Source organism: Hakea prostrata, chromosome 4, assembly GCF_041222555.1.
Source record: "Hakea prostrata isolate BN-2017 chromosome 4, UWA_Hpros_2, whole genome shotgun sequence".
NCBI lineage: Eukaryota > Viridiplantae > Streptophyta > Magnoliopsida > Proteales > Proteaceae > Hakea > Hakea prostrata.
Window position 1 is genome coordinate 46,689,019 of NC_142603.1, and position 21,237 is coordinate 46,710,255.

Sequence of the window (21,237 nt, forward strand, 5' to 3'; positions counted from 1 at the left end):
AAACCAACTTAACACATGAAATACCCAGATTACCCCTTACACTCTCGACTAACCCAATTTATCTCCTTAGTTTACTATTCTTTTTCTTTTTGGAAAAATACCATTATTATCTCTTTAAATGTACGGAATTGAAGCTTATCAAAGTGGGAAAAAAATACCTAAGTATGTAACAGTTTGAGTTGAATTATAGGATAAAGTTGGGTTAGGCAGTCTAGTCTTCCCCTAAAATTTATGCATGCACGAATTGGACAGAAGCCAAATTTAAGACCTTCAACTAATCTTATAATAGGGGCCATTGAGAGGTTCCTCTAGATAGCTTCCACAAAGAAATATGTTTTGGAGTCTTCCGATATTGATTAATAGGCAGTGAAGAGAGATTTTTCTATTCTTTAAACATAGATGAATAAAAGCTTGGCTCAAAGTTTATGTTCTCTAAGAGCTTAGATACCTTTAGGTTATGTCGTAGCGGATTCTAAAAAGGTTTTGTTTTCAACCCGGTTCAATGACCTACAGGAGTGGGAAACTAATCAAGGAAAACCTAACCATGGCTAACGAAAGGACTCTGATGTTCAAGTTAGAACACCACTCAACCAATAGTCTTCGAGCAAGACAAAGAGTCAAGCAAATACTTAAGTGAAAAACAAGGAAGAACAAGATCCTATTACAAGAGGTAAAATTCGGTTGTTAAGGGTCAGGAATAAATCATACTCTTGTTGCCCTAATACCAAAGGTGGAGGGTGCTGCTAATGTGTCTCGATTTCAACCTAGCCTATGTACTACTAGCTATAAAATAGTTGCAAAATTAATGGCCAATCAGCTCAAGCCTTTTCTTGATAAGTTAGATTCCCTTTTTAATAAGCCTTTGTTTTCTAAAGGCAGATTTATGATAACATTGTCATTGCTTATGAGATTTTTTATTTTTTAAAAGCTAAAAAATCATGTAAGTCAGAGTTTGTAGCTATTAAACTATATTCTTTTTTTTGGTAAATAAATTATATCTTTCAAAGGCTTATGATCGTGTTGAATGGAATCTTTTGTTATTTGTGCTTAAATTTTTTGGTTTTCATTCCGATTGGGTTAATCTGATGGCTGATTTGATAACATCTTGTACATTTTCTGTAAAACTCCAATGATATCTCTTCGATTATTTCAATTCTTCAAGGGGGCTTCAGCAAGGGTCCCCCCTTAGCCCTTACTTATTTCTTTATGTAATGGAGGTCCTATCTCAAATACGAATGGCAAATAGAGAATTAGGTTCGTTTAGAAGTATTAAAATTGGGAGGTACCCCATGAGATCACTCATCTCTTCTTTGTTGATGATGCTTTTATTTGTAGGTGCTAACTCTGAAGATTTTAACTCTATTAAAGTAGCTTTAGATTTATTTTCTGACACTTCTGGTCAAAGCATTAATTATGAGAAGAGTGGTTGCTTTTTAGTTCTAATGTTTCACCTCAGGATCGAAGATTTTTGTCTCAGATTTCAGGTATTCCAGAGATGCCCATAGCAAGCAAATACTTGGAAACTTACTTGTTTCCTTCGCGCTCTCGAGTCAAGGACTTTAGTTTCCTTCTTGATAAGGTGGCCTCCCGTCTATCGACTTGGAAATCCAACTCTCTCTCTTACGCAGGTAGGCAAGTCATGGTAAAAGTTGTTCGCTTTGCGATCCCCTCCTTCTTATTGGAGTGCTTCAATATTCCTAACACCATTTGCAATAAGCTTGATTCTTTAACTTTTTTATTTTGGCTAGGATCCTCAAAAGGTAATGCCAAGGGAGCCATAATTAGAAAAGCTATTGCCTTTAGTCTTGTTGGATTGGGATTAGGTTTTCAACAAAGCTGTGTGCATAATCAGGGCCTTACTTCTTAAACAATCCTGGAGATTGATTAATGAGCCCAATTCTCTTTGGGCCAAAGTTATTTGAGGGAAGTATTTCCCTTCAACCTCCCCTTTTGACCCAAAACTGTGGGAGAAGAAAGGCTCTCGGGCTTGGAATAGCAATGCTTCGACGCTTCCCACTTTGAAAAGCCTGGTTATGCGTAGGATTGGGAATGGATCTTCCACTTATTTTTTGTTGGATCCCTAGATTCCCTCTTTGCCTACCCGTTCAATTCCACCAAATATTAAACCTTCGCTTAGCATAACTAAGGTTAATCTAGCTATTCAAAATGGGAATTGGAATATCGATCTCTTATTTGCTCTATTTCCTATTCATTTTGTGTCTGAGATTCTTGAAACCAAGATTTCTACTGAAAAAGACCATTGGCAGTGTATTTTATCCGAGAACGGCAAGTTCACTACTAGGATGGCTGCATTACATCTTTCTCCTAATCTTAATTTGGATGGAGTTAAGTACATCAAATGGTTGAATTTCTTTCTTAAATTACCTTTACACCCTTGATATAAGACCTTCTTTTGGAAATTACTTCATAATGGACTTGCAGTAAAAGGAAGGATTTTTAAGTGGGAAAAACTAATGGATCCATATTGGCCCTTCTGTTCTCAATCAATTGAGACTGCTTGGAATTTATTCTTGAGTTGTCAAGTTGCTAAACGCATCCATTTTGCAAGACCATTGGGCTTAAGGATATAATTCTGTAAAGCTGGTTCTTTATTTGAACTATGTTGTCACTGGTGCTCTGAACTAAGGTGGCATAAATCCTTACTCAGATGCTTTATTTATGTCTTTGCTGTCTCTTGCTATTACATTTGGAAAGCTAGATATTGGTTGGTGAAAAATGGTAAGTTAGTAAAACCAGGTAATGTTCTAGAGATGATCTTTTACTGGCTAAAAGAGCTTAATGTAAAACCACCCGATGATATCACATATTTTCAAAGTTTCTCTCAACCATACATCCCCTCATCTACATCATGTTTTAATAGTTGGATTAATATAATACTAAAGATACTTTGGTGGTTGCAAGTGTCTGGAACATTCCTCTGAAGCTTTGGAGATGAGGATACTTTTTGGTGAGTAAGGGTCGTTGTGTACATACTCAAGTGGGTAAGGATGCTTTTGAAACTCTTCTGGAAGTTGTGTTAGATGGAGGGTTGTAAGGCGTATCAAAGGCGTCACTTCAACTTTCAATTCAGCAAGTTTGGTCTAACAACCCTACCTTATCTTCCCTTTTGCCCAAACCGAATGAAATGTGTTGGCCTCAAGGTGCGATATTCTGGCAAGATTCGCCGATTCGCCCTTTAGTGAAACTAGGCAAACCAACGAATTTGTTGATTGTTCGCCGACATTTTTAGGAGGTGCAGACACAGTTTCAGGTGAAGTTCGACATTTTCAAAGGTGCAAACACAATTTCAAGTGGGGTTTGACATTTTTCAGAGGTGCAGTGCAAGGTGCAATCTCAGGGAAAGGGTTTGTGGGCTTTGGGGAGAGGTTTGGAAGAACTCGAGCAAGAAGAAGAGGATGAGGCATCACTACAACAACAGCCTACATTCTAGCAATCTTTGTGAAGAATCAGAGATTTTCGCCTGTATTTCGTCAGTTCGCGAAAAATCACTGATTTTTTAGCAATATGTGGAATAAATCGATTCCGCCCCCATTTTTGTTTCATTCCTCACTGAATTGGCTGAAATTCAGCAATTTCGCCAATATGTTTTCCTTTGGTTAGCCTTATCCTATAGCACTAGTTTTGTAGAACTTATCCATCAAGCTTGGTCAGGCTCATTTTGATATTATTCTTTGGCCTACTTTGATGTTTTCACTTCAGTCTTGTGTTCTCTAGGAAATTCAATGGGATTCCTTAGAACCCTGTTGTACTCCAGGAGTAGTTGTAAATACTCTTATGTAATGTTTTATGTTCTATAATATCAAGTTTGCTTTTCCCATTAAAAAAAAACTACCAAGCTCTTCTAAGTGATATGATACTTGGTTTTGGAAGCCCTATTGGTGATGAGGACTCAAAAATCGAGAATGATTTGGGATCAACTTTCTCACCCTCCAAGAAATGCTGTCACCTAAGACAAAGTAAATCCTCATGGTACGGAAGATCCTACAATTTTTACTCTCAGTCCTCTCAGTCGGATGTTTCCTTGTCCAAGTCATTAATATGTCAAGTTACTAAACAAATATTATTTGGATATGCTTTAGGCACGTGGTATTCTTTCAAGCATAAAGTCAAAAACTTGACTCTCATTGTTACTTAATATTCAAACAAGGGGCATGAATGCTAAATCAATGCAACGAAGAGACAAATCAAAGAATTGTTGCCATAATCTTACTTCCTTTTACGACTAATACGATTTGGATTTAAAGTTCCTTCCTTTTAGAGTTAATGTTATTTACATTTATTAAGAGAAAAATGTCATATTTATATTTATATTTATATTTTCTTTTCTTTCAAAAAATTGATTCTTTAAAATTAAAAGGTATAATTTCTTTGTGCTATTAATGAGGCACAAAAGTAACATCTTAATAGTATAAAAACTCAAAAAGTGGCACTAATACTTTTCCTTGATATTATTATGAAGACATTAAAAATGTGTTTGCTTGCAAGTCAAAAGGGAAAGAGAAATGAAGGCCGGGAAAGGAAAGTGAAGGAAAATAGAGTGAAACGAGTGGAATTATTTTTCTCTCTTACATCTTTTTTGGGTAAATTTTTTTTCCTTTTATGTAGTTTAATTGCAAATGGAGTAAAATGAATTTACCAAATTGCTTGGTTGGCCCTAGAATTGATGTAAAGTTAATATAAAAACTTTATAAATCAACCAATTTTATTTCGAGAGCCATAATTATGGTATTCTTTTTTTCTTCTTCTTCTTCTTCTTCTTCTTCTTCTTCTTCTTTTTTTTTTTTTTTTTTTTTTTTTTTTTGGTCTTTTTTCAATATAAGCATGATTATGTATTCCATGATTTCCATCCCACAAAACTCTTAAAGTAAGATATTTCATTGAAACATGAAATTCTTTATCAACAAACCCACACTCCATGGGCCTCCAGTCACTATTGATTGATTGACAATGGCCAAAAACACCACACAAGCCACACTTCATGTAAATCCAATGCACATGAGCCTCCCTGATGAAAAGGTGATCCAAAACTCTCCTAACACATCTACCAAAAAAAACTCTCCTGACATTGTTGCATTACAAATTTAAGTGGAGCCCACATGAGGTCCATCATGATGCCAATTCTACATTTTCTTATCATTATCCACATGTAGGCCCCTCACATTTGTGGCGGAGAAGCATCATAGAAAAGTATTCTGCCAATTCTACATTTTCTTATCCACAGCTTATACACACCAAAGTCTCCATGAAGCAGTCTCATCAAAGCTTCTTTGCATCTTTTATTTATGGAGATAACACCTCTGAGAATCGTGAAGCATTATGGTCATCCCTGCGTCAAGTCAATCCTGTCACCGAACCATGGGTTGCTCTTGGCGATTATAATGCATATATGCATGTTGGGGACAAGCGGGGCGGTCTTACCCTTTCTTTCCAGGAGACAGCGCCTTTGGCAATGCATGTTTGATTGTGACCTTCAGGATCTTAGGTGGATAGGGTACTCAAAGACTTGGAGTAATAAGCATCAAGGGCAACAACGAATTAATTCCAAATTAGACCGTGTGGTAACAAACCCGCTTGGCAAGATATTTTCCCCTACTCTTCGGTTAGATTCTCTAACACCGGTGTCTCCGACCACTCATCTATGGTTCTTGACACTGGGGATTCTCGCCTAACCCACATGGAAAGCCCTTCTCCTTTTACAACCATTGGGCTTCCCATCCTGATTTCCTCCCATTGGTTGCCGAAGCTTGGAGCCGTGACCAGCCTGGCTCTCTAATATGTGCTTTTCTTCTAAGGTGCAAGGAGGTTAAGAAGTGTCTTAAATCTTGGAGCAAACGAACATTTTCAAACTTAGATCGATAAATTATTGAGAGACAAGAGGAAGTAAAGAAAATTCAGAATCACATTGCTTTTAATCGGTTACTTACATCAACATTCGGAAGGAGAAAGTTGAGACCGAAGCTCTCAAATCCCTATACTTTGCTAGGGAGTCGAGTACCGCCAAAGATGCTAGAGTTCGATGGCTGACTGAAGGAGACGATAATACAAGGTTCTTTCATAGAGCAATACAGATCGGCGGCGACGCAATGCGATCTCTTCCATCTCGGACTCGCATGGTAATATTCTAACCGATCCTAACCTCATTCATATTGAAGTCGGAAAGTATTTTGAGTCCTTTTACTCGGCACTCCCCCCATAATTTGTGAAAATCTTAATATATCTATCGATCGGTCACTCCCACTGGATAAAGCAGCCTTGTTAATTGAGCATGTCACTGATTCAGAAATCAAGTCTGTAATTTTTGGCATGGATGACAACAGTGCCCAAGGTCCTGATGGATTCGGCACAGGTTTTTATAAAAGCAGTTGGGACATTATTGGCAAGGATCTCTGTTGTGTGATTAGGGAATTTTCAAAGACCTTGGCTGCCTGACCAAGTAAAGCTCTCTCGCCTCAGTCTAGTTCCCAAGGGTAGCGTACATAACTCATTTGCAGAATATAGACCTATTACAGTCTCCCCTCTTCTTTACCGGTTTATTGCAAAAATCATAGCTAACAGACTAAAGAAGGTGGTCACTAAACTTGTGGGCGTTAGTCAAAACGCATTTATTGAAGGAAGATAGATCTCTGATAATATTCTTCTAGTTCAAGAACTTCTCTATGGATATCAGAATAATATGGGTACACCCAGATTCGCGGCAAAACTCGATATCAGAAAGGCTTATGATTTGGTCCAGTGGGATTTCCTCCTCAAGTTGCTTGGTAAGCTTAATTTCCCACCTCTTTTTATAAATTGGGTATATCAGTGCAACATTAACCCAGGGTATGTGGCCTTTGTAAATGGTGCCTATTCACCAAAATTCACGGCAAATAGAGGTCTTCGTCAAGGGTGTCACATGTCACCACTACTTTTCAATATAATTCTGCAGGTGTTCACTGATGATATCACTTATGCTACTACCATGGGTAACTTTGATTATCACCCTCACTGCAAAGCCCCTCAAATCACGACAGTAGCTTTTGCGGATGATCTTTTTGTATTAGGTGCTGCCACTTGCAAAAATGCAGCTTACCTCTGTAATGCCCTCCAAGGTCTTGCTCTTCAGACTGGTCTCTACATTAACCATGAGAAGTCATCTATTCTCTATGGAAATTGCTCTCTCACCACTATGGAGACCTTTGAAAATACCTTGCATATTCCAACTGGTACCTTCCCGTTCAAGTATCTAGGCGTGTCAATTACATTAACAAAGCCCAACAATATGAATTATGATCTGCTCATTCAAAAGGTGAACAATCGCATCAATTCTTGGAGAAATCGTGTACTATCATATGCGGGCAAATTGGCACTGATACGGTCTGTCTTAATGGGGATCTTTTTTTTCTCCCCGGGCTAGTGCTTTTTACATTCCAATTAGCATAATCCGAAACTAGACAAAGATCCTAGCTAAATTTTTGTGGAAAGGTGCCTTTGAATCGGCAACTATAAAGTTGCTTGGGAGATGGTGTGTAGACCAAAAAAGGAGGGGAGCCTTGGTCTAAAAAATTTGCGTGAATGGAACCATGCGTTTCTTATGAAGCTTTTTTGGAGTTTAGCAACTAATCGTACCCGATGTTGGACCTCTTATATTCATCATAGATGGCTGGCAAATCAATCGATTTGGGGCCTACAACAACCAAATCAATGCTCATACACTTTGCGATGCATTATTAAAGCTCGAAAAGAGGTATTCTCCAACTCTAAAATTTTGTTGAAAGATGGGACCTCCACATTTTTGTGGGATGATCCTTGGATACAGGATAGCCCTATTCGTCGGAATGACAAGCTCATTGTAGAAACACTCGGTCAAAACCTTGCGGAAAAGGTGGCATCATTATGTTCAAGCCCTGGGATTTGGAGAGAAAACATCACTGACACTGCTATTTTTAACTATTGGAATCAAATCTCATCTATTCGGTTTCATCCTCGTCTTGCAGTAGAAAAGGTCATCTGGACCCCTGTGGCGAATGGGGAATTTACTATTAAGTCCGCCTGGAATGCCTTTCGTCGTTGCAATGATGAAGTCTCATGGTCAAAGCTAGTTTGGAATCATGGTACTCACCCCCGTTATGCCTTCATCTCTTGGCTTGCATACCATAAACGCCTAACCACTAAAGACATCATGCTATCATGAGGAATCCAAGTTGATCCAACATGTGTTTTCTGTCATCAAGCAGCTGAATCCATGGACCATTTGTACTTCAATTGTTCATTTACCAAGTTTATTTGGCAAGGGGTGCTTGCACTCTGTGGATACCATCGTTCTCCATTGAACACATGGACTGATGAATTAAATTGGATCTCCTCTCACTGGCCAAGTGCCAATCTCAAAAGCAAGGTGAAATGCTTTGCATGTACAGCAACTATTTATCGCATTTGGTATGCTAGAAATAATCGCATCCACAAGGGAGATAACTCTACGACAGTGGTTGTTCTTGCGCATATCATTATCATTGCCGATACTCGTAACGATTCACTAATTCTCAAGAATTTATCGAAGACAACTATAATAACCTGAGTTTCTTTGAAAAATGGAGAATCAGAGTGAAGATGAAACACAAACAAAGCACTCTATATCATTGGGTAAAACCTCCTAATGACTGGATAGCAGTAAATTGTGATGGCTCTGTAAGGGGTAATCGAGGTGGGTATGGACCAATTGGAAGAAACTCAACCGACTGTAATATTTGGCTGCTGCAGCAGGTCGAGGAAGCTAATGTTCTAAAGATGGAATTAAAAGCAATTATGTGTGGCTTTACTCAAGCCGATCGTCATGGTGTGTCGAAACTACAAATTCGATCGAACTCCCAAATAGCCATTCAGATTGTTACAGAATCACTAAACACTCCTTGGGTGGTGCAGGATATTTTTGATGATATTCAGAAGATCAAACAGAGATTTCACAGAGTTGTATTCGTCCATGAATCTAACATTTGTGTTGATTTTCTTGCTAGCTTTGCTAAGACTTTTTCAGAAACCGTCTTGAACCCTTATAACCTTCCATGTGGCTTGTCCAAAAAAAAAGAAAGCATCATAGAAAAGTAACCCAAATCTCAGTTCATACATTTGCTCATCCCACGGACGCACATGTAAGTATGTAACGCACAAAGAAACCCGTATAAAAATTTCATTTTTCAAAAACGAATATGGGAGGCGGAATCAGATGGTCACTTTAAACAAAACAAAGAATCGGACGGTCTCAACAAAGGCACCAATGAGAAACCCATTTGAAGATTGGGACATGCGTCACAATTCCAATTTAAAATCGGTCAAGTCGGCAAGAAATTTCAAATTCTTAAAACCCGAAAACTACGAACCGGTTCTTCTTTCAAATTGGCGCCATCATTCTGTAGGATAAAATATTCGAATTCCCATATTGACAGCGATTCACATTCACAACAACCTCCGCAAATCGAGTTTCAAGGTTTTACATTTTGATATCGAAAGAGAAGATTTTGATATTCAATGGACGAAATGATAACAGTCGATCCCATTGCCAAAGAATCGTTTAATTACCCATAAAACCCTAAAGAAGTTGAAGTCGGTTTAAATTTCATAATCGATTAGGGTTCCGATCAATGAGTGAAAATTAGGGTTTTAGATGCACGATGAAAACAATTGGATTCACGGCAATAACCACTATTTCATTTCCGAAAATTGCTCAACCATTATATTTTCTGCTATAGAAGAAGAGTATTTCTGTCAGGGAAGGATGACTGAAGAAAAAAAAGGGGAAGAACACATTGAATAATGGAGTACTTATTTTACACATCTGATCTAACAGTTCGCAAAACCCCTTCAGAACTCCTGAGAAGCAGATCCAATCTCACCCTTTCCTTTCCCAACCTTCTTAGGCAAAAGGTTCTGGTGAATGTTCGGCAAAACGCCTCCATTAGCAATGGTAACAGTTCCCAGAAGCTTACTCAATTCCTCATCGTTTCTCACCGCAAGTTGAATGTGTCTCGGAACAATTCGATTCTTTTTGTTGTCTCGAGCAGCATTTCCAGCCAATTCCAAAACCTACACAAAGGAATTTAAAATAAATAAAAAAACCCCATCATTACAGGTTTCCAGTTTTAAAGTAGCGATCAAAGGCAAAACCAAGAAGAAAAATCAAAATCGAAGACTACAATCTAACCTCGGCTGCAAGATACTCAAGAACAGCGGAAAGATACACTGGAGCACCAGCACCAACTCGCTCAGCATATTTACCAGCCTTGAGAAACCTAGCAATCCTTCCAACGGGGAATTGCAGGCCTGCTTTGTGCGACCTTGACACCGATTTGGACGCTTTGGCCTTCCCTCTCCCTCCCTTGGTTGTTCCCGCTGAACTCATTTTCTCTTCTTCGATCTATCAAAATTTCAGAAACCCTAACCCTAAACTGTACACTCGCGAGAAGAGACACTGCGTTGAAGATGGAACTAAGCGTGAAGTGAAATAGCGGAGGGTTTAAGTAGGGGTCGAGTCGGTGACTGATTCCTAGGATTCTATACGCTTATTGGTTAGCTTGAGTTGGTGCGGATCGCCAACGTGGCAATTCTCGCGGGGTAAGAAGGGGGCCCCCCAAAATATTCGATTTTCAGAAACGCCCTTTTTCGCGGTTGTTTTTGGATTCTAAAACAACTGATGTATCAGACGGTTCTTAACTCTACCCAAAAAAGAAAAAAGAAAATCAGACGGCTACTAAACTCTCACACGGATAGGCACTTAATTTTTTTTATTTTTGGTAAATGTAAAGTATTTAGCGGGAATTTATGAGTCCGGATCACCTTTCCATCACGTTTATGTCACCCCAAGATCAAGTAGAGCTAAATTCATGAGTCCGGATCACCTTTTCATCACGTTTCTTTCACCGCAAGATTTGATGAAGCTAAATTTATGAGTTCGGATCACCTTTTCATCACGTTTCTTTCACCATAAGGTTGGATGAAGCTAAATTTATGAGTCTGAATCACCTTTTCATCACGTTTCTTTCACCAAACTCATATACAATGAGAATTACTATTAAACCCTATATGATTATTGAGTGTAACATTTATTCATGTTGAAATTGTGTCGCTTAAACCATAGTACATTGTATCAAATATTTTAATATAGTAGTAGTATGATATATTTGTATTATTTGATTTATAGTATAGACCATATAGACAAAATTGATACAAATAAAGTATGTTGTGCAAAATATTAGTATTATTTCATGCCAACAAATATGGTAATGGCATGGCATACATGTATCACTTGTTACTACGTACAGTATGAAATGAATAAAATGTATTGCTACCATATTGATATGCTATAAAATATAGAACACTAATACTGTACGAAATTGACACCTTTGATAATTCTGTTTTTGTTGTACTAAAGAAAGCTATTATACATGCAAGATGACTAGTATTTGAGCACAACTGTTAGGGATTCAGTTGATCAATAACTTTGGAATATTGATTTGGAATTGCATTCTTGGATCAAGCAAAAATTCTAGACCCTGCCATATGGGTGAATTTGTTCTTCCGTCTCAATCTCCTTTTGTTCATATGGATGAACTATACATATGGCATTTTTCAAGAGGAATCAAAGTCACCAAAACAAGTTATCAAACATGCTACACAATTTACATACGAATACAACACAAATGATATCGCAGCTAGTGGTAGAAGGATAAAATGGAAATGCATAGAAGAATGTTGGATAAAAGTTAATGTAGATGGATCAAGTCAAGCAAATGGGAAAAAAGCATGGTACAAAGTTGTTGGAAGAAACCATGATGGAAGGGTGGTGTTTTGATTGCCTATGGTTGTGGTGCTCAAGAAGCCTTGTAGTAGAAGCATTAGCAATCAAATCGGCCATGAGCTTTTGGTACACCAGTCAAGTACATAGCATTTGGTATCGAGCTACCACCATATCAATTACCTAACATTTGGTATTAGAGTTAACACCACCTCAAGGATTTGAATCTCAGTAAGTTGAATGCTAGTAAGATTGCACAACATAAATCATGTATTCAATACGAAAAGCAGCAAGAGTAGCTGTTAAAGTTTAATGCGTTAGTTGAGGAGAGAAAGGAAAAGAGAAAATATTTGATGATTTAGTGGACGATAATACTTTAGACATGAAGAGTTTTAACGAGTCCTTGCACAACTATGACGACAACTAGAAGTCCCAAGGAAAAAGATGGAGCAATTGGTCATCAAGAAGATTGAGACAGGGTAGAAGAAGATTAAAATATTTGAGTGGCTTCAACAAATACATTATTATGTGCGTAATGACGCCCAACTTGTACAGGAGAAGATTGGGAAAGCCTAGTATGAAATAGGTTAAGGTTGTGTTTGGTTTCGCAATTATGTGGAGTCAACATCAGAATCGTGTTTATAAAGAATCACAATTCAGTGGAATTAAGTTCTGTAGGATCATATTCGTAAAATAAACTGTTTGGTTCTCCTCATTCTAAAAAATGAACTTGTCTGAAAAACCATTTGGCTACCCTAATTCTGCAAGTGAATCTATCTGAAAAACTGTTTGGTTACCCTAATTCTGTGAATGGATTTAATTTGAATAACTTGAAAAACCATTTGATTATCCAGATTGATAAATGACCAACACTTAATCTCAAATCTCTTTTTAGATTTTGAATTTTATTTTTGTTTTTCTTGGTTAATTGTCCTCAATTTTGTCTCTGGTTTTGTTACAGATAACATGTTTTTATCTGTGCAAAATGCCAAAAAAACTTTAAGATGTCTACTTATTGTACAAATTTGTGAGTTACATTCATTCAAGACAAATGATAAGTTTCCCATTATGTCCACAATGCAGATAGAAAAGGCTGATCAAAATAGTGCAAATCTAAATCCACAGGGACAAGTTTCTAAGATAATAGCTCAACAAGTAGCAAGCTACAATAGACTTCTCCATTGGTAATCTAATCCGCACCATCTTTCACAAGTCCAGATATAGTAACATGAACTTGACTAGTAGCAAGCTATGAAATTCGTCTACATTGAGAACTTTGACGACCACCTTTCAAAATATAAAGATGGCTCACACATCTTGGAAATAGTAGGACATATTTTTCTGTGTTTAATGCTATGGGTATTTCCTCTTTGTCTGGTCATTCACCCTTTAGAGTTTGTGTGTTAAATGCAAGTAAACAAATATAACATAAAGCTAGTGCAAAAACTTTTGTAATCAGTTATGGGTTGATTGGGTAATAAACCCCCAACAAAATTCCAAAATTGTTCATCAATACATTATGAACTCCATAACCAAATCCTTTGTCTTTAAAATGAAAAATAAAGTTTACACTTAAAATATATTTTTCAATTATGGTTAAAAAATGTTAAATAATCATCAAGATTACAGAAAATTCAAAGTGCATAAACTCAAAGAAACAACTCGTTACAAAATAATATGAAAAGACAATCTCAAAAAAGTCATACATTCAAAAGCGCAAAATTCAAAATAACCAAGCCACCAGTGAAACCATAGTTGCAACAGTGGTTGGTGCTGACAAAGCACTCCAACACTTTCGATGGCTGGTGATGGTGCAATCCCTTCAAAATCTTCTACTGCGGTTGTGGCTCCAAGAAGACCCATCAAAACCAAAATATAGATGGTGAAGACAATGGTCAACTTGAAGTTCCAAAACTTGGACTTCTTAAAAGGGAAGAAAGACTCCCAAAACAAGTGCTATATACAAGAGTGTTTTGATTATATAAAGAGAAATGGGGAGCTTCTAAGCTTTTAAAACTGAGTTCCTGGAGAAAATAGGAATCTGTCAGTTCTTTGAAGGTGGCTTAAAAACAAAAACAATCATTCAAGAAGTAAAATCCCATTTTCTCATTCTACTCTTCCCTGCTAATGCATGGACCTAGGTGGAGAGGGTGAAGCACCAACCTTTTTAGAACTGAAAAAAATCCAGCCAGAAACTTGATGGTTTGGGTAAGTGGATATCCAATTCAAGAAAGACAAAGTTGGGAGATGCCAATGAATAAAGTAAGAGCCTTTTAAATGATGCTTAGGCTTGTACCAATGTTTGGGACCAACTGAGAGAGCAAAGCACCAAAGTATTGAAAAGTACTTGGGGGCAGTTGCGGGAAGTGGTTGATTGGCCATGCAATTGCCCCCTAGCGGTTGATTGGGCCGTATAGGTAGAATTGGGATTGCTGAAAGGTTAGAGAGTACGTGTTGGAGAGGAGAAGACCCATTCTTGCAGAACTTCAATGACTTCCGAATCTTAGAAGTAAGCTAACTACTCACTCATTCCTTTATTTTTCTTCTTTTTTGAGGGTGATTTTCTTACAAAAACCTCTGCTGGAAGAGGACTTGATTGGAAAATTTATTATTTATCAATGATCCCGTTCAAATCATGCTAGGATAATAGATCTTATATATATTCATGGCAGATGCTTTCAGAAGGAGTTATTAAGTTATGGATCCAAGTTTTGTTTAGTTTGTGGCATTTTTTAAGTTTGGAGTATTATTTTTGGGATTCAAGAACATAATCTAAGCCTAAGATCATCCCAAAATTTATTTAAAATGGGAGATCATGAGTTATATTTGTTGACTTGTTTGTGCAATCAAAGTGTTGCTATAGGAGGTCGCTTCAGCGATCGCTTAAAACAATTGATCCTATTCCGGTTCTGCTTCGATGTTTGTTTTGCTTCCTAAGCTTGATCATAACGCTTGAACATGATCATAGGACTTACTTGGATCTCGCTAGAGCAATTGGTTGTGAGGAATTGCGTTGTTTATTAGATTTTATCCATTAAGACAGGTAAGGAAACAAGTACATATTATGCTAAATTATTTGATGTGTTGACTTCTTTAATGTTATAAGCATGTCTATAATACATTGGTATGTTGCATTTACTGTTTATGCATAATCATTTACTTTATGTGAATCATAAATAATAGTCATTGTGCTTCACTTTAATATATGATGTGATATAAATGTTGTGTAGTTTTGACTTGGGGAATGCCTACATTGGTATCCCTAGCTTTGAATATCAGGGAATATGGTCTAGACCATTGTCTTTGGTACTTCTTACATATTCCTTAGTTGTTATCCTACATGTTTAGGAAGTCTAAATGCATAGTTAGGTTACTCATTACATGCTACTACCCTTTCAGCAATGGAATTGAAGCCAGATGATACATGATAGCAGTGGCTAGATCATGTAGGTGTCCAAAAAAGGTAATCAGTTCATGAGGAGACACAAACCCACTGTTATCATGTAATGGTAGTGTTACATATTTTGACGGTTAGGCTCATGGGCGTCCAAAAGAATGCTTGGGTGTCGTGAGGAGAAATAATAAGCATCCGCCCTAGCAAATGTGGATGACCATATGGTTTCGGAATGCCATTCTAACAGAGGTAGCCAGTCCATGAGGATTGACATTCCTAGGTGGAGAATGATACTGGACTAAAATGGGCACTAGGCCTGAAGAAGGGTATCTGTACCACATTTAGTGTGTTATGATATGACTTTGCATTGGGTTTAGAATGTTTGACATGTATTAGTACTCATACCAATGGTTGTGATGAGAGTGTGGATCTATAACCCCAAAATGGTGATGTGTACTATACCCCCTTACTCGGGATCCCAATAGAGGTAGCTCATCAGTGAATAATCAGAGTTACGAGACCTTCCTATAGGAGGGGTGGTATTCATCTTAATGAATGCCTGCTTAGGTAGAGACTAACATGGTTAGTTCATTAGCTACATGCTTAGCATGTCATTGCATTCTTTACATTATTGTATTTATGTGGTATATATGTGAATTGTTACCTTATTAAGTTTAAGTTTTGTAGAACTCATTCATTGTGAATTTTATTATTTTATTCAAATTACTTTGCAAATCATGAGGGAACTTTCTCTATGAGAGTTTGAGCCGACAGAATCAAGCTATAAACCCTCAAAAGAATACTCGAAGGCCCACGGAGAATTGTATGGACTATTCCTACAAAGTCCAGCCCTTTTGAGACTCATGATATTACTTATGAGGGCAGAGTGGCATTGGTTGCAATTATGTATACCTTTGTTTGCCAAGTTAAGTGAGTTGCTAGACTTTTCGAATGGTTTGGGATAAAAGAATTGTAAACCATAATTAAACTATTTTCTTTGCTTCTGCTCAAATACTCTTTTCAGATACTACTTAGTATTCATTTTAGAACTTTAAACATTATTATTATCAATTGATGAACTGATTGTTTCTTGCTCTTAATTGTGGAATTTTGTGCTTTATTTATTATTGATAGTGTAATCTGATATTGTGGCTACAGATCACATCCAAGGGTTGTCGCGGCAGATCTGATACTATCGGGTGAGGTATGACACTATAAATTTAGGGGAAGATTAACATGCCAAGCAAAGAGGGGTTGGAGAACCATTCATTTTAAATAAAGCTTGACCTGTTGGAGGAGCATCATAGGCAGCTTTCCATAAAAATGACCTAATTTTTTGAAAGGTATTGATTATCATTGTTGTCGACATAAAGTATGGTTTAATTACAACGATCCATTAATACATAAATTCTGCTTGAGTTTTTGTATTGGGATGAAGGCAATATAGGCTAATGACATTGGTGAGCAAATGAAAAGTCAACTTGATGGGGGAGTACTAAGTCATATAGTTTATGTTATTCGAATTACAACTATGCAATTACCTTGAGGACTGAAAGAACCTAGACAAAGGTCAGGGCAAAGTATGGAGATGGGGGGGGGGGGGGGGGGCATAGGAAATTTTGTGGCTATTACACTCATAATATGAATGTCCCCACCACCTAATTGGAAGCCAATGAAGCATAGCATTTCATAAATCTTCTAATGGTTTGATCTTTATGATGTAGAAAAATTACAGTTTTTTTTTTTGGGCATTGATAACTTTATATTGTGAGGGAAGAGACTATTATATATATCACAGGAAAAATCGAACCATGCCCTAATTACTAAGAGGTGCTAGTCATTACCGACTAAACAACCTTCAATAGTAAAAGTACAAATTCTTTACCTACTGATGAGAAGAAGGATAATTCTACACCACATATGAAGTCACAGTGAGGATTTGACCTTTAAGACGACGGACCCTGAACATTTTGTGTTGTGAAGTCCTGCATCTTCAATATATAGGTCTCGATCAAGATAAACATTTCATATACAAACTTTATTTAAAGAAATGTTGGGAATTAAAACTACAACATGAGGTCACATTAATTAATTTAAAAAAAAAAAAAAACCCCATTACATGAGGGGTCTATGTTAGTTGGTTAGCATACTTCTACAACAAGCATTAATCCTTCTAAGAAAAACAATACGAGATTCAGTTAGTCAGCATGGAATGATCAATTGTTCTTCAACAACAACTGTTCAACATGAATGGTGGAATAAAATACTTGAATGAGTAATCAAAATATGCTTCCCTACTCATTAGTCATTCATGTTTGAGATGTTTTTGTATTCTTAACTTTAAAGCCTAACAATCATATTACTTGCCCTTACTTTAGAACGTTAACTGATGCTAAATGATGTGTTCTTAACTATTAGTAAGATTTTCATACCATTTTATTAGATGCGTAATTATTTTTTTTTTTGGTTAGATTTATTTGTATTTGTTACCTTCGTTCTTATGAACACATTATGATAACACTATGAGAAGTTGGTTCAACTTTTATCACTATAATAATTAGCTGTCTTATTTTGTCACATTGTTACATGAGCACATTGTGACAACATCGAGAAGTCAATAGCTGATCAGCTCATTGTAGTGGGGTCCATTAGGCTAAAATTTGGTGGATTGCAATCTTTATCAGAGACACCTACTTCCATCTCATCCAATAGTTTTTTGTTCAATGCTTTTTGATAGCTACTCTAACCAACAAAACAAAACCCAAAAAAAGAAAAAGAAAATGAAATTGCTATAAATGACAGGACTGGACACTTGATATTGGAAAAGCGTAAAATTTTGAAGGTTTTTTATACTAGCTCCCCCTTCATTAGTTTACTGATTGAATGAAGAAACAAGGTAAGCTAGTAAGAAATGGACAATTCATTTATATCTGAATGAATGACATATGTCTATAAATCACATTCAAATGTTCAAATTAAAGTAAAATAAAAATTTTATATTTTCTGAATTTTACGTCAACTTATGGATGTGATTGATGGACGTTGTATCATTCATTTAGAGATAAATGAATGGTTGATTTCTAACCCCTAAAAAAAAAAAGAACACATACAAAAAAAAAAAATTGGTAAATGCGTCTAAGATAGTCAAGATGATTAGTACCTAATCCAATATTGAGCATTAAGACCACGAAACTCATTGGAGTAACCATATTTTGTAGAGTAAAATTTTGTTTTGAAAATTTGGGATCCATTTAATAAGCTACCACAGTATTTATGCTTTGAAAAACACTATAGACAATTTTGGCTATTTCTAAAAGCATAACACTTTGATGGGAATCTGTTGTAACTTACATTCAAAACCAAAAACAATACCGATAGGGTTTTAGAGGAGTTCTTATGTTTATGATGCAAATTCCATTAATATTTATTATCTCACAACTAATTAACTTAAATCTAGTCTAGACTCAACTTTTGCTTCGATAAAAAAATGCAATAACAAATGGTTATTATGTTAAAATTGTTTATTGAAACAGTATTTTTTTTTCATAAATTTTAATTTGTGTTTAACAGAATACTAGAAACAAAATAGTTTATCAAAAAGTTTTTCCTAATTTTTTCGTTTATTGAAGCAGGAGACATAGAAGTTGTTTTTCAATTGATTGTCAAATGGACTATTAATGAGAAAAAAAACTAGTAAAAAATTTCAAGAGTATATTTATGCCATTAATGTATTAGCCAAAAATATATATATATATATATATATATATATATATATATATATATATATATATATATAGTAAACTCATCGCTGGCTAAATAATGTCATAAATTATTTATTTTTTTGTTTTTTCCTTCCTGTTATCGTCTTCTCGTACGAGTCAAAAACTATTGTCTTAAGTGTGTAGGTCTTATATTTCTGTTTGAGATTGATTTCAATAACAAATGAATTATTATAGAATTTTACTGCTTTATCCCTATATGGATCAAGAATTTTTAAACCCGGTTGAAATTTCATAATCAACCCAGTGATTCGATCCCCATTCCCTGGGCCCTAAATCGGTCTCCAGACCAGATCGAATTTTCCAACTTCTAAGTTTTTAATCTGTCCCTCAATTTTGTGCCCTAAATTGTACGGGTTATTTATATGCACTCATGGGCATGAATTGAACCGGTTATTTGAAGCTTGTGCTACGTTGGATAACTAAGTGTATCGGTTAAGTACAACTGATTTAATAATTGAGCACTATCAGTTACACTTGACAGCCATGGTCACTTCATTAATTAACACTATGAATCTATGGACCACCAACTAGTATTTGGTTCTTTTTTGTTCGAGATTCATTTGAACTACCTTACACACACATTGATTACATTCTCAAAGTAATTTTTTATAATATAATTTGTATATACAGTGGAATTTTATTTATTTACCGAAAGAGATTCAGACCCTTGACCTTATAAGACATTTTTAAAACTTGAATGAATCATTGAATCCCGTCAACTCAATTATATCCCATTTAATCTAACATTAATAGAATTACCTATATTGAGTTGTATATAATAGAAATGCCTTGCTATTTGGTTTATGGTATGCCAACCCATATTTGAGACTTCTGAACCCATGCAAACTGTATTGACTAGAGTCAACTGGATTTGGCTTAATCGCCCACCAGATCCTAGTACTTCTCGGAATATGGTATCTGGAATTAGTCACTTGGCAACAATCACATTCCGGGGCTTACCACGACACTTCTCTAGGCTTGGTATTCTGAATTATGCATTGGGCGAGCAGTCACATTCCAAGCTTACCACAGTCACTTATTGGAAGCAAGTTTCCAGACTAGCGACTTGACCATTGACACTTTCCAGACATGCCACTTGACAGACTTCTCAGCTATCAATTGTCGGCAAGATCTTTAGTATATACGAAGAACTCCCTTTTACAATTGTACTTGTACTGTAACATTAAAGGCACTGTACCTACACATTGGCACTTATCAGAAGATAAGATAAGGTAGCCTGCCAAAATCTTGATGGGTATTGCTTTCAGTAGGCTTGTTGGGAGTTCATGATAAGATATTTAGATCGATCTTATAAAGCATGCCAACAAGTTGCCTTCGCCTTGGTCCTTTTGATGAGATTTGTTAGGAATTGAATATGGCCATCCTACGGCTATCATTCATTATCTCCAACTACAAAATGGATCACTTAAAGACCCTTGTTTGGTAAGCAAGGCTAAGCCAAGCCAAGTCAAGCCGAGCTAAGCAAAGTTAAAATATAATTAGCTCCTGTGCCTATCAAAGAGAACTTCATTTATTCAGGCATTTATTCCTCTTTGGGAGCAACTGTATTATTCAAAGTAAGACTTTACTATTGGAGTTGACTTCCTCTCTACAAAGGTGCCTACTCTTGTATGTTTGCTTATATGTTTGCAGATTTCTAGTTCAACACGCTTCTTGACCGACTCGGAGTAGTCAAATTTTGTAACAAACAGTTCCAATAACTCTTTTCCCTACATCATCCATTAATTAAAATTGACCTAAACCAATATTCATTCAATCTGTAGATTAATAACGATAAGATGGACTTTAGTACACATGGATGGTGGACAAATAAATAAGATTATCTACTAATAGCCTGCATTTATTTTTTAATCTGAAAAAAAAATGGTGTTAATCATTACCCGTTGGATAGGGACATTTTTTTTCTCCAAAAGCGAAAATTATTTTCATCATAAACTAGTGTAGTTTCTACTTTCTACCCCCAAAAGTAAAAAATTACCCTCCAAAAGGAAAAAGAAAGTTATAGTATCCACCATAGTTGACTTTGAATTCGATTATAAATAAATTATTCTGCCCATTTAAAAGGCACAAACTTTTGTGGTCTACCCTCCACTGACGATGCATCACTCGGTTGAATTTTGAGAACCAGCTCATCCGATCGGGTCAACCAGGAGTTTTACATTTAAGGGTAATTTTGTAATTCCGAAAAATATGGGTCATGATTTTCTTTACCAAAAAGAAAAGTGTCCATGATTGTAAACTCAGTTTATGAAAAA

General features: G+C 36.3%; 1 protein-coding gene across 1 annotated transcript; it reads right to left on the reverse strand.

Annotated features, from left to right (window-relative positions):
• Window positions 1–9,171: 9,171 nt before the first annotated feature.
• Window positions 9,172–10,467, reverse strand: LOC149019171 (histone H2AX). The gene is made up of 2 exons (XM_089154488.1): window positions 10,196–10,467; window positions 9,172–10,077 (listed from the first exon to the last, which is right to left on the reverse strand). The coding sequence occupies exons 1-2, from the start codon at window positions 10,391–10,393 to the stop codon at window positions 9,856–9,858; spliced, it is 420 nt and encodes a 139-aa protein (XP_089010614.1). The 5' UTR covers window positions 10,394–10,467; the 3' UTR covers window positions 9,172–9,855.
• Between the last annotated feature and the right edge of the window lie 10,770 nt (window positions 10,468–21,237).